The 14147-nt window shown below is 42.1% G+C and overlaps 1 protein-coding gene across 5 annotated transcripts in view; it reads right to left on the bottom strand.

Moving 5' to 3' along the window:
* rbbp8 (retinoblastoma binding protein 8) overlaps nt 1-14147 on the bottom strand; it is a 67009-nt gene that overhangs the window by 2205 nt on the left and 50657 nt on the right. The window contains exons 1-12 of one of the 5 annotated variants that reach the window (XM_024392885.2): nt 10166-10408; nt 6498-6686; nt 6303-6345; nt 5791-5886; nt 5519-5631; nt 2530-2602; nt 2161-2318; nt 1874-1969; nt 1246-1745; nt 584-767; nt 358-446; nt 168-261 (exon numbers count right to left, since the gene is read on the bottom strand). In XM_024392885.2, coding sequence (XP_024248653.1) covers nt 168-261; nt 358-446; nt 584-767; nt 1246-1745; nt 1874-1969; nt 2161-2318; nt 2530-2602; nt 5519-5631; nt 5791-5886; nt 6303-6345; nt 6498-6618 — 1567 coding nt within the window. In that variant the 5' untranslated portion in view covers nt 6619-6686; nt 10166-10408. Of the gene's footprint in view, nt 1-167; nt 262-357; nt 447-583; nt 768-1245; nt 1746-1873; nt 1970-2160; nt 2319-2529; nt 2603-5518; nt 5632-5790; nt 5887-6302; nt 6346-6497; nt 6687-7657; nt 7817-8381; nt 8405-10118; nt 10409-14147 lie in introns of those variants that run through there. The other 4 variants (XM_024392883.2, XM_024392886.2, XM_024392884.2 and 1 more) reach the window with 4 other exon arrangements.

Raw genomic sequence — 14147 nt, 5'->3', positions numbered from 1 at the left:
GCTCGAATGTAACCGTCCTTCCTCCCATCACTGAAGTGATCTAATGCAACTTGAAAGATAAAAATAAGGATTTCATTGCTCTCTCCTCTTTACCATATTTGATTAAATTAAAATCAGATGATAGGGAATGTATCAAAGATTTTGTGCGAAAATGTAGTAAGCTGTACCGGTAACAGAGCTGGTTCTTGGAGCTCCTCGGTGGAGCAGGCTGGGGCTGACGAAGGTGCAGTCCATATCGACAGACTCACCTTCACAGGGGGGCTACACACACACACACACACACACACACACGTGAAGAACTGCAAGTATACACAGAGGGTATAGGAAAGTAGCAGATGAATTTGGTGAATGTCATACCTCTGCTGAAGTTGGGGTGTCTACATCATACTGGGAGAGGGCTGCCTCTGGGTCAAGGCTCCACATCTGCTCTGCTGGCATCAGCTTGGCTACACAAAAGGTAGGAAATGAAACATGACATTTCTATTCAAATTGCTTGCTTAAACTATGCTTAAGGGCCAGTCAATGGAGAAAAAAATATTTTCAGTATCAATGATGGATATTATGCAGAGTTGCAACACAATACCTTTTCCCAGTGGAGTTTCAGGGGCATTGGAGGGCAGTGTTGTTGATGCAGTACCATTGTTGTCCTGTGGAGGGCTCCTCTTCACACGAGCACAGGGGTTGGCCTGCAGGACAGAGGTCTGCTTCAGTTTTTCAGTATCCTCTCGACTCCGCTTTCTGATTGGCTCGTGGTGGACATCATGGGTCTAAATGGACAAATAGGAAAGCTGGGGCTACTCGGGTACAGTAGTATGTTGATGCATAAGATGGGTGAACGTGTCCAAGAAAAAGAGCTCTTGATATACCCATCTATAATATCTCAGACAGACAACGTAACAAAAGACTGTGGGATGCGACGACTAACAAGGAACATAACCAAGTTGACCTGCCATTTTAGCATCTGTTTTTTTTATCCTGCCACATATGCCTTCATGAGGATCCCAATGGAAATAAGTTTTGTACTTTTCTGTGTAATGTGTACCTAGTTTTAAATTATCAAACAAACCCCCCAAAAATTCTGGTGCTTTGGTTTTATGTCACTGGTTATTTGGATTTATCAGGATTTTTGTTCTGGGTTTCCAGATGAACCCATCTATATGTAACAAGGCTCAAATGTGACTAATGTACCTGTATAACATCTTGTGTAATTTGTTAAGAAAATTACATGAAAAATCATGGCTCTACCTGCTGACTAAGCAACACATTTTTGGATCGCTCATCACTTGGAGAGGTAGAGGGATGTTTAAATAGGATGTGCCGCTTTTGGCCTCTGTCTTGGTTCTCTGATGCAGGGACGCTGCTACCTCTCTGGGCATTGAGCGGAGGCACGAGGGCCTTCTGTGGGGAGTCGGAAAGGTCCAGAGGCTTGTCAACCACTTCCTCATCCTCCTCGCTACTTTTCCTCCTCTTTCCTCTCTCCAGCTCTCGGTGAGAGGCGCCACATGGGGTGGAAGTGGCTCTAAGAGGTGCGATGCGGGCTATCCCCTCCAGGTGGCGCCGTTGGGCGTTGGCGGGGATGAGCTTCAGGCGGGGGAGGAGGGACAGGGGGCCGTCCTCAGTGGTGGTGGTGCCGGGACAGCCCAGGAGGGGACCCCTTCTCTGGGGGATAGGCAGTGGATCATCAGGGAGATCCAGGCGACACGTCTCTGCCACTACAGCACCTTCATGGCCCTGGCTGCTGCCCTCTGAATCAACAAGAAGAATACTACATGATTTTTTTTACAGTGCTTTTCAAGACACTCAGACATTTAGAGGCAATAACATAATTACAAACGCATGTTATCAGTCATCAGTTAGTAAATGAAGGCCTTACGTTGGGTCTGGGTGGCGTCCATGTAACACGTTTCAGGCACCAGTATACCGTTTCCTTGGCTCTGCGCGGTTCGGGAGGGCAATCCTTTCCTTGGTTCTACCATTATGAAAACAAAAAAAATGAACTTCAATGAAGTCTATGAAACTGATATCGTAAGAAACTAATATTGAGTGTGTTTGTGTGCGAGTGTGACTGAGTGTGCACGCACCTGCATGTGTGTTTGATTCTGAGGGTGACCCTTGAATGCTGTACCTGTGTATGCATTTCTTTGTATGAATCAAACTGACCGTTGAGCGCCGAGCTCTGAGACTGAGACAGGGACTTCTCGGCGTAGCGGACATGGTGGGTCTCCTTCCTCCTCCTCATCTTGCTGACCACAGGCAGCGAGATCTTCTGCAGCGGAGAGTCTGGAATCACCGTCTCCTCTGGCTCAGGAGAGACAGAGCTGGAAACCAAACATAGACGCACCACAGAAATACAACGGCGTAACATACCGTATTAATAATACACAGAAATAATAATATACCGTATTAAGCTCAAAGTGAGAACTCTAATTCAACCATGCTTTCTCGATGTGCAATAGGAATATTGTTTTGGAATCAACAATCCTGGTTACAAAAGTACTGTAGTGCCGAATGGGGATGGTTTTAACTCACAGAGCTCCATTCAGTCTATCCAACTCAAGACTCAGCTTTCTGTTCTCATCCTGCAGGCTGTTCCTCTCTGTCACTGGAAGTCACATCAAACCACATATACTGTGCCTTCAGAAAATATTCATACCCCTTGACTTATTCCACTCAAAATTGATTAAATATGTATTTTTCTCACCCATATACACACACAATAATACCTCATAATGACGTAGTAAAAACGTGTTTTTAGACATCTTTGTAAATGTATTGAAAAGGAAATACAGAAATATGTCATTTACATAAGTATTCACACCCGAGTCAACTTTGTAGAAGGACCTTTGGCGGCGATTACAGCTTTGAGTCGTCTTGGGTATGTCTGCATCAGCTTTGCACATCTGGATTTGGGCATTTTTTTCCATTTTTCCCTGCATATTTTCTCAAGTTAGATAGGAAGTAGCAGTAAACAGCCTTTCCACAGAAAGTCTTTCCACAGATTTTCTGCTGCAGAGGATAAAGTTCATTAGAGTTGACTGCAATCTGAGGTGCAGTTCAAATAAATGCTTCAAAGTTTAAGTAACAGACACATCTCAACACCAACTGTTCAGAGGAGACTGTGTGAATCAGGCCTTGAATTGCTGCAAAGAAACCACTACTAAAGGACACCGATAAGAAGAAGAAACTTGCTTACGCCAAGAAACACGAGCAATGGACATTAGACTGGTGGAAATTTGTCCTTTGGTCGGAGTCCAAATTGGAGATCTTTTGTTCCAACCGCCGTGTCTTTGTGAGACGCAGTGTGGGTGAACAGATGATCTCCGCATGTGCATTTTCCACCGTAAAGCAGAGAGGAGGTGGTGGTGTTGTGGGGGTGCTTTGCTGGTGACAATGTCTGTGATTTATTTAGAATTCAAGGCACACTCACAGCGATACACCATCCCATCTGGCTTGTGCTTAGTGGGACTATCATTTGTTTTTCACCAGGACAATGACCCAACACACCTTCTTGCTGTGTAAGGGCTACTTTGCCAAGAAGGAGAGTGATGGAGTGCTGCATCAGATGACCTGGCCTCCACAATCCCCCGACCTCAACCAAATTGAGATGGTTTGGCATGGGTCGGACCACAGAGTGAAGGAAAAGCAGTCAACAAGTGCTCAGCATATGTGGGAACTCATTCAAGACTGTTGGAAAAGCATTCCATGTAAAGCTGGTTGTGAAAATGCCAAGAGTGTGCAAAGCTGTCATCAAGCCAAAGGGTGGCTACTTTGAAGAATCTCAAACATAATATATTTTGATATAACAATTTTTTGGTTACTACATGATTCCGTATGTGTTATTTCATAGTTTTGATGTCATCACTATTATTCTACAATGTAGAAAATAGTAAAAAATGTATAAAAACCCTTGATTAGGTGTTCTAAAACTTCTGACCGGTAGTGTACATATAGACAGATGCATTTCGTTCTAAATCATAAATCATGTCCAAACAATTTCATTGGCCACAGGTGGATGATTAAAGGAAATTGGATACACTTGAGCTCAGTTTGGAGTGTCATAGCAAAGGGGTGGGAATACTTATGCAAATTACATTTTAGCTAAGGGGTGGGAATACTTATGCAAATTACATTTTAGCTATCTCAGATTGTTCTTGCAATTTTCACATAAACTTAATTTGGGAGGAATTTAAGAAAATCATGATGAAAGTGGCCATTTTTAGAACTATACATGCCTCCTGTAAAACCGTATCTGTGAACATCTTGATGTCATTATACTCATTATAGTGTGCTCTAACAAATGGAGTAAGTCAAGATTCTGAAATAAAACTATATTAAATGATTCAACATGAAAAATATGAATATGGCAAAAGTACCCTTTTAGATTTTAAGACATTGTTTGGAACAATATACTCAACAAGTACATTAAATTTCCATAGTGGGCTCTCTGCAAATTTTGAAGTTACGATACATTTTATGAGCACAAGCAACACAGTGAATGGTAAAATGGATTCAAAGGGAACTCCCTCTGCTGGTGATTTGCTGAATGTGCAAACAATCCTGAAGTAGGGCTTTGATTGGTTAATGACCTATAAATGTAAATATATGAAATGGGTTAGATCTTCAAAAGTACAGAGAGCCCAATCTGGACACTTGACATGTTTGAAGAGTATAATTTTCCAAACAATGTCTAAAAACACACAGAATTAAAAAGGGTACTTTTGAAATATTCAAATGAATATTTGTTATATTGAATACATTAATGTGAAAATGTGTATTTCAGAATGTAGACATAATCCATATTTGAGAACACACTATAAGGAGTATAATGCCACCAAGATGTTGTCTGTATCATGTTGTAAGTATAACGACACCAAGATGCACAGATCATAGGGTCTTACAGGAGGCAAGTATAGGCCTAAAATGGCCACTTTCATCATGATTTTGCTTAAACATTATTTATGATACAAATGTAAAAAGCTTGTCAAACATCCTTCCTCCCAATGGAATCGCCCTACTACAGCGATGATTGGGCTTAGTCAATTTATTTGCAGAGCACTAGTGGTATAGAGGAAGAACTGCATCCCCGAACTGCATCCCCTTTGTGAGCACGGAGGAATGTTACATTTGGGAGATAACATAGGAAACAAAGAGATCATTCAGGTTTGCCTTTTCCATCAAGTTAAAAAGAGACTACTTGTATGTCCGTCTCCCCCCCCCAACCCCAGACTTAGCGAAAAAGAGAAAGGCTATATTGTGTGACGTGTAGATCTATGAGGGAACCTATTACAGAGAAAAAAAAGGAGTGCAGTGGACAAAGAGAGATGGGGGTGGTAGTGAGAGAGTTCCCTTGTGAATGACTCATGACCGCCCCATCCTTTGTCATAATCATATCCTACTTTAGCCAAAAGCTTAGGAGCTGTATGGCCTGTGTAAAAGAGGGACCAGTGTGGAGGTAAATGAATCTCAGATACAGAATGTAGGGTATGTGCAAGTGAGAAGGGAATGATGTACAACTCACTGATCTCTGCGATGAGGCGCATGTTCTGCTGACGGCCTTTCTCAAACTCCACCTGCTTCTTCCTCATGTGCTCCTCTGTGACAGAACAGCGATCACACAGCCCTGCTCGCAGCCTGGGCAGAGGGAGAGACACAGACGGGAAAGAAGAAAGAGGAGAAAATATGAACCAAAGGACTAACAAAAGGAGAGATCGAGAGAAATATATAGGTAGATAGAGAAAAAGTCAGAGGGAGACAGACAAATAGGGACAGACAGGTTGATGGGGTACCAACCTGTCCTCCAGAACTGTGACAGTGTCCCGCAGGGTTTTGTGCTGCTCCCTCAACTGCTGGTGTCTGCTGTAGAACTCCTCCAGTCTTTGGGCATCTCTACGGGGTGAGAGGGGGGACAAAAGGAAGGAACACATTGGTTTAAATCCTTTGAATTAATAAACATGGGAGTGTTTGAGTATATAAGTAATGTATTTGAATGTGCATTCTTGGGGTACAAGAGGAATTATATTTTGGGATTCCCATCACAGAGCCCTGATAAATGAGTAGGGCTCAGAATGCTGTCCTACTGAGGTAAGAGTGTGAAAGAGGCCTTTGTCAGACTTACTTGCTCAGTGACATTTGAAACCTCACACACTGACGGGGAGTCAACGGAAAACGGTCTCATCTTAAGTGTGGCCGTAAAACAATAATCACACTCTTTGAAATGGCAAGTTGAATGTCAGAAAATATGAAGTTTCAGATTCTATTCATTGATCATCAACACAACGTTCAACTAAAATGACTGTACTTACAAACATCGCTCCTTCTTCAGCTTGTTCACTTTGGTTTGCAAACCTAAACACAGGATAAAAAAAAGAGCTTGAAAAGGGGATTGTTGAATGATTTATTTTGACAAGTACTCTTAACACGGATAGTTGTATTAAACATGTCCCACTGGCCTTAGTTGTTTTGGTGGAGGTTCCCTGGCATGTAGACAGTAGGCCTACCTTGCAGTGCACTATCGTGACAGTCTTTGAGTCGACCGCATAGGTCCCTGAAGAGGTCAGTGGATTCCGAGGCCCCACTGGAGCCGGGGCTGCTCCCACTTAGCAGCGGACTGCTCATCATCCAATCACTCACTGGTTGGTAGCTTCACTCAGCCAATACACAACTCCATCTAGCACCAAACCGGAAATCTGCGAGAGGAAGGGAAAGCAAAAAAGACAAAGTAAACAGAGGGTAAGATGAGTCAAGAGAGGACCCTATTTTACTCACGAGCGCCCCTAGAGGAAATGGCTGCACTGACAGGCCACTACAATACCTGTAATAAAACATGATACAATACCGGTAAAATATGATACCGGTAGTACAACCAGTATTTTGCTTATGTAGACACTGAGAAGTGACTGCAATCCAGGGCATGCTCATATAGTCCTCTCTTTCATTCACATGACCATATCTGATCCTAAAGGGCAGTCAAATTTGTAAATCGGGTTTTGAAGGCAATGTAGCCAGAGCACATAATGCACAAACACATTAGTGCAGGCCAGTGCACGCACTCACAAACACATTAGTGCAGGCCAGTGCGCACACACACATGCACACACACACAGTTCAAGCTTGCCTGGACTTCGGTTTCCTCTCCCTTCCCAAGCTGGTACAGTAGGTTTGGCTTAATCACCATTGGAGAAATAAGCAATAAGGCACAGGGGGTATGGTATATGGCCAATATACCACCGCTTAGGGCTGTTCTTGCACACGACGCAACACAGAATGCCTGGATACAGCCCTTAGCCGTGGTATATTTGCCATATACCACAAAACCCAGAGATTACTTATTGCTATTAAACTGGTTACCAACGTAATTAGAATAGTAAAAAAAAAAAAATGTTGGTCATACCCGTGGTATACGGTCCGACATATCACGGCTTTCATCCAATCAGCATTCAGGGCTCGAACCACCCGGTTTATAATAATCATTAAATCATCCAATAACTAAGGCCAAATAATATATTTCCCCCCATTATTGAGCATAGACATGATAAACTAGCCTATTTCACTTTGTAGCCTAATCCTACCTACTAAATCTGCTAACAGTCATCACTGACATTCACCAGGCAAAATGTCCTCCTATATCAAACTGAATAAAAGAGCCTTGTTCACTCACCCCACTAGAATGAACTGTCAGTCAAAGTATACTCAATGCACACAAAAGCCACTCAACAGATCCAAACTTCATAGAGAGGAGGAAACCAGGGAACAACTGCTATACCAACTAAACTACCACCAGTGATAACCCAATATGCCTTTCATGGGATTGGCCGGGCGTTTTGAGCATTCCCAGGGACCTGGCTGGGATCATACCAGAATTTGTTGGCATGGACAACTGGAAGAGCCGGTTTTCCCGATCAAACACAAACTGGTCTTGCCAGTCGGCTCAAAAAGGAAAAGGGAGGGGAGAGGGGGGAGAGCTTGGGATGTGTAGCAGCTGGCTCAGAAGAATAGCAACACACTCTCCCTCTACCTGTACACACACACAGTTGGAGACAGACAGGAGCACACATGCACGTACACAACCCATACACACAATCACATGCACAAACACACAAAAAAGGCACATACATTAGCAAACACAAATGGCAGCTGCACAGACACTCCTCCCTGCCTTTGCAGAGACAAGGCAAATGTTGTAGCCTGCAGCTATTAAGATCGTTAACTCTACTCCCATGCAATACCCAGAAGCCGAGGCGTATATACCAGTCTGGTCTCTACTGTCCAAAATAGCTTAATGTGAAGCAGCCTGTGCTATCCTTCCTAAATTATTAAACTAGGCCTAATGTCTAGGCTGTACTAGTATAGGCTAATTGTTAGGCCCTTAACGGTCAACTCACAACTATCCAGGGCCAATGAATGACGATAAACTCCAATGCAGCGGGGTAATTTCAGATGACATTTCAGCCCCACTCTGAAAAATTGAACCCACAGTAGTAAACAAGAAAATATTCAATTTTAGGAAAATGCCCAATTTCATGGACATTTTAGTGTCACAGGTTAATTTGGATAATACATTTTTATTAACCATTGAGAGCAATATATCGATATCATCAGTACCTTTGGTTGTCTGCAGATTAAAACAAAATCACACATTAGGCTAACTCATTAAAAGTATCTCTTAAAATAACTAACATGGAGGAAGAAAGAAAACAAAAGATCTAGTGTTGTGTCAGTGGGGATTTTGTTCTCTGACAAGCAAGGGCACGAAAGGGGTGGTGTTGTATGTGATGTCCCAGACATCCTGCAAGACAAGCCTGTGCCAGCCAGATGCATTCCAGCAGGACTACATGGGGGCACTGCAATAAACGCTTTCATAAATATATAAAGCAGTGCTGCGTTGATGCCTCCTCTGAACTAGTCCTATGTCAAATTAAAGATGCTGGTGACATGCAATCAGATTGTGAGCTGCATGACAGGTCTGGGTCAAAAGTCTGATGCACACGAATTAGCTTGAAGTTTGCACTTTTGGGTCTATTCCATTAGCTCCATTGTACCATGCTAAATAAATGTCCAGCTGAGGTATTTGAAAGAAGAGTATTTGACCTAGGACTACATCGTAATGGCCAGCTTCTCAGTCTTGGGTGCATAGCAGCCTACCACTATTAGCCATCAGCACCACCTACAGTAAATAGACTGACACACACCAAAGACCATTGCTAATAACAGTATTTCTCACTCTGCAAACCACTAGAGATTATTGGTCACAGCACAGATGAATATTGGTTATGCTGCTGCAGGATATACTGTAAGTGGCTATACTGTAAAATACTAGGCTATACTAAGTGTAAGTCATACTGCATAAGAACATCTGCTAAATTGCTAAAATGATATAGCTATGCCCCTTGTAATTGTACCAATATAAATCTAGCATCAGCACATGCGCAGCTAGGTAAGAGGGAGGGGGGCTATTATTTTCTGTTGTGGGAGGTTGGGGTGAGGGTAGCCGATTAAACTCAACGATTTTCGATGCAGCGACTAGTGTAGACGGACTGGAGCTCCGACTTAACTTCATTTTATGTAATCAAAAACTACTGATATAAGCACCCAAAGAATAGTCCACAAATACACACAATATTGTTCTGGTAAAATTGTGTACAGTGGCATATACCATCCCTAAGTTTTCCGAACCATATTTCCCTCTCCCTCCAATGTGTCTTAATGTAACCTTGATTGCGTTCTGACCCCAGTGCAGCTAAGTGTAAACAAGCGTAACAATAGGGTCGGGATATCCTGGCAAGGGTGAGAGGTGAAGAGGGTTTTCTTTGAATGGAAAAATGTTGCTGGCTATAGCTAGCTATGATATTTTCCTAGTTAGAGCTCTTTAGTTAACTCATACATTATTCCCTAACAATCCTATAATTTATTTTAGCCTATATATAGCAAGCAAAGTCAAGTTGGTAAAGACAGCCAGCTTGCCAACACTAGTTAGCTAACTACCTAGCCTAGCTAAACACAGTCAATTTCATCGTTACATTAGACAGACAGATAAAAATAAAGTATGGCATGACTCTATAGCCAACTGTAATTATATTATGTGTTTAAATGTGTAAAAATGTACTAATTTCCCAACTTACCTAGCTAGCTAATCAATTTGGTACTTAGCTAGCTCGAGTTCACTCACGTCTTTTAGAATTCGTGCCTCGCATTGCATGCTGGGATGACAACCCTTCTTGTGTCACATGGTCGATGTTTTTGAAAGACAGATCAATGTTAAACAGCAACAAGTGTCAGCAACAGCGCTTTCTCTTCCACGTCCGATTTAGCTAAACATGAAAACGGAAAACTATTTAGATCAGAGCTAAAGAGGCGAGCTTATTTGCCACGGATAATTCAATAGACACGGGCAGTGGAAGATGCCCCTGATGTAAACCAAACCACAGTATCAGCCTCATTCATTACTCCGATTCTGTTGCTAAAATCTTCTTATATGAAAGAAAACTGAACGAAACGGAGCAGGACCTAACTGAATTTGTCCAATAGAAACTCTCGTTTTCTTTGCAAAACGTTTTCCGTTTGGAGTAAACGGTTTCACGCTGCAAAACGTTTAGCAATAGACGAAACAGTTTGCAACATAATTGGCGTAATGAATACAACCCCAGATGTGGCATCGTGGGGTGTTCGCACTAATTTAGGTTTGTTGATATCAATATGTCAATAATATATCAATAACAAATGTAAATAACAAATGTCAAATATCAATAACAAATGTTGATATCAATATGTAGCTGTTGTTATATGATAACACACACAGCCAGCTTTATATTTGTTTATGTGACTGATAGAAACCTTGCCATCCCCTAAGTGGAATAGTTATGCAAAGTTATTTTAATTTTGGAAGTCTGTTCCCAAGTATTCCCACACATAATAGAGAAACGTGATCATATACAAATGTAACAAGGTTGGAAATGATTCTGTTTTAGTCAAATATTGTATCGGTTTGGGCTTCTTGCTGTCAATTTGCAGTCTACAATGTATTTTGAATTATGTTTCGGCCCTCGACCATCCGCTCAAGAAAGAATTGGAACGAATTGCAAAAATCGCTGAAGTTGGAGACTTTTATCTCCCTCACCAACTTCAAACATCAGCTATCTGAGCAGCTAACCGATCGCTGCAGCTGTACATAGTCTATTGGTAAATAGCCCACCCATTTTCACCTACCTCATCCCCATACTGTTTTTATTTATTTACTTTTCTGCTCTTTTGCACACCAATATCTCTACCTGTACATGACCATCTGATCATTTATCACTCCAGTGTTAATCTGCAAAATTGTAACTATTCGTCTACCTCCTCATGCCTTTTGCACACATTGTATATAGACTCCCCCTTTGTTTTCTACTGGGTTATTGACTTGTTAATTGTTTATTCCATGTGTAACTCTGTGTTGTCTGCTCACACTGCTATGCTTTATCTTGGCCAGGTCGCAGTTGTAAATGAGAACTTGTTCTCAACTAGCCTACCTGGTTAAATAAAGGTGAAATAAAAAAAATAAAAAATAAAAATTGGCCCACGGCTGAATCTAGTTGATGATCCCTACAATGGGCTATTTGTTTGCAGGCAAGCTAATGTGTTGTTTCTCTACTTCCTGGTTTTAGTATGATGTAGGTGTGGACCAAGGCAGTCGTAAAGCATTGATGCCTCGGCCATCTCTGGGGGCTGTGCAGAGACAGCCAGGATGACCTGTGAAAATCACTCCTGCACTGACGCCCAGCAGTTTCCTGCCTGTTCCAGCTGTAGGAAGACTGTGAGACCTTCAGGACTACCTCAGCTATATAGACTACTGGGGCTGGGTCCTCCCTCCACTTGTCATTGTCTTCATCGTGCCCTTCTTCATTGTGTTCTTTCTCTACCTCTCCATCCTCTTCCTGCACGTCTACAAGCATAAGAACAAACTGCAGGACACCTACTCTAATAACCTGTGGAGTGGCGCCAGGAAGACCTTGGCCAAACTGTGGGAGAGCAAGCCACCATATGGCATTGTGAGTTTGCCTTGGCAAGGTTAGAATGAAATGCTGTTATGATGGTCTTGCCAGACAGTTCATGCTCCAAACGAGCCATCGTGTCGCCCAGTGTTAATTTAGTCAACAATAACTATGACAAAAAATATTCGTCAACATCCTATTTTTCATGACGAAAATGAATGAGATAAAAAAAAAACAATAACAAGTACAAATTACATTTAATTTCAGTTGACAAAAATGTTTGACTTACACATATCAAATCACTCTACACTGAGTGTACAAAACGTTAAGGACACCTGCTCTTTCCATGACATAGACTGACCAGGTGAATCCCGGTGAAAGCTATGATCCCTTATGGATGTCACTTGTTAAATTCACTTCAATCAGTGTAGATGAGGGGACAGGTTTAAGAAGGATTGTTAAGCCTTGAGACAATTGAGACATGGATTGTGTATGTGTGCCATTCAGAGGGTGAATGGGCAAGACAGAGCCTTTGAACGGGGGAATGGTAGTAGGTGCACCAGTTTGAGTGTGTCAAGAACTGCAACGCTGCTAGGTTTTTCACGCTCAATAGTTTCCTGTGTGTATCAAGAATGGTCCACCGCCCAAAGGACATCCAGCCAAGTTGACATAACTGTGGAAAGCATTGGAGCCAACATGGGCCAGCATCCCTGTGGAATGCTTTCGACACCTTGTAGAGTCCATGCCTGGATAAATTGAAGCTGTTCTCAGGGCAAAAGGGGGGTGCAACTCAATATTAGGAATATGATAATGAATGTATTAAAGTTGAATTTGATCATGAAGGTGGTAACATAGAATTTATCTGCATATTATCTGAGAAAAAAGTTAACCCCTGGTAAAGGACCCAAATTTATATATTTTTTAACCATATTTGTTTTCTTTTATATGTAGGAAACAAGTCTATTCTGTACCTCACTCTATGCCCATTGCCCTCTCTATCTCTGATGACTAGGTACCTCAGACTGACACAAGGGGTCATCAGTGTACTACTTTTAAAGCCCAAGCATGGCCACACAATTATGTTTTATGTCTTTCTCTGGTCTCTAATTTGGCTCAATCTATGCTCAAAATAAGCTATTTTGGTATTTGGTATACCTAAAAATGTTTTAAGTGTAGCCTTTTAGCCCAGTAGCTCTTAGTAAAATAAAAAAGCACTTTTGTTCACTGGGGAAGATTGGGTTGAGCTGTGTGTGGTCACTGCAGACTGGTTGTTATTTCTTGTGCCCTTGACCAGCAGGTAGTAATCCAAAAATCTTGCTTATGTCTGTACGGTTCTCAGTTAACTATGGAAGGAAGGGGATAGTGGAGAATGACTGGCCACTGAGAGCAGTCACATGATGTTGGTCACTGCTGTGACTCAACTAGGGGTGTGTGTGCGTGCGTGTGTGTGTGTGTGTGTGTGTGTGTGTGTGTGTGTGTGTGTGTGTGTGTGTGTGTGTGTGTGTGTGTGTGTGGGAGGGAGAGAAAGACAAGGATGTGTTACAAGGATATATGTTGGTATCGGTGAAAAAGTAATATACCTAGTTCTCACCACGTGTGTGATGCGTATCCCATTGCAGTCCCAAATATTTTCAAACTTTTTCCAGCAGGAGGCAATATCAGTCTACTAGACAGAGACATTCTGCATCTGCTGACAGATTAACACATTTGGGTTAAGCTTTCCTTTAACTCTGGTGGTATAACATTTCTGGGCATATGCACTTATGATTAGGTATTAAATATCCATACACAGAAAATGAATGGTTCATTCAACCTGTGCTGTTTTTCATTAGGGAGTGGGTTTTTTATGCAGGGAAGGTCATGTGACCAGGAAGTACGCAGCCAGGCCATCATCTGATTGTGTGTTAGTAAACATTTCCTTCCCCTGGTTATTCAAGTTAAGTCACTTAAAAGAGTGTGTGTGTGTGCATGCGTGCATGTGTAGCAGTGTGCACACGTGTGTGTGTGTGTGATGTTATTAGATTTGCCCTAATTAAAACCCAACAGGGTATCCCACAGGAGAATACTTCTAATTTAAACTCCTTGTTTGGGGTTTCTTATCCTGACTAAAGCATGGCTCCAGCATTGTTCCCCCCCACACACACACTTCCGCTTCCCTGATTAATATAAGCAACAAGCAGA

This window comes from Oncorhynchus tshawytscha, linkage group LG29, assembly GCF_018296145.1.
Source record: "Oncorhynchus tshawytscha isolate Ot180627B linkage group LG29, Otsh_v2.0, whole genome shotgun sequence".
Classification (NCBI taxonomy): Eukaryota; Metazoa; Chordata; class Actinopteri; order Salmoniformes; family Salmonidae; genus Oncorhynchus; species Oncorhynchus tshawytscha.
This window is presented reverse-complemented; position numbering and strand designations above follow the sequence as displayed.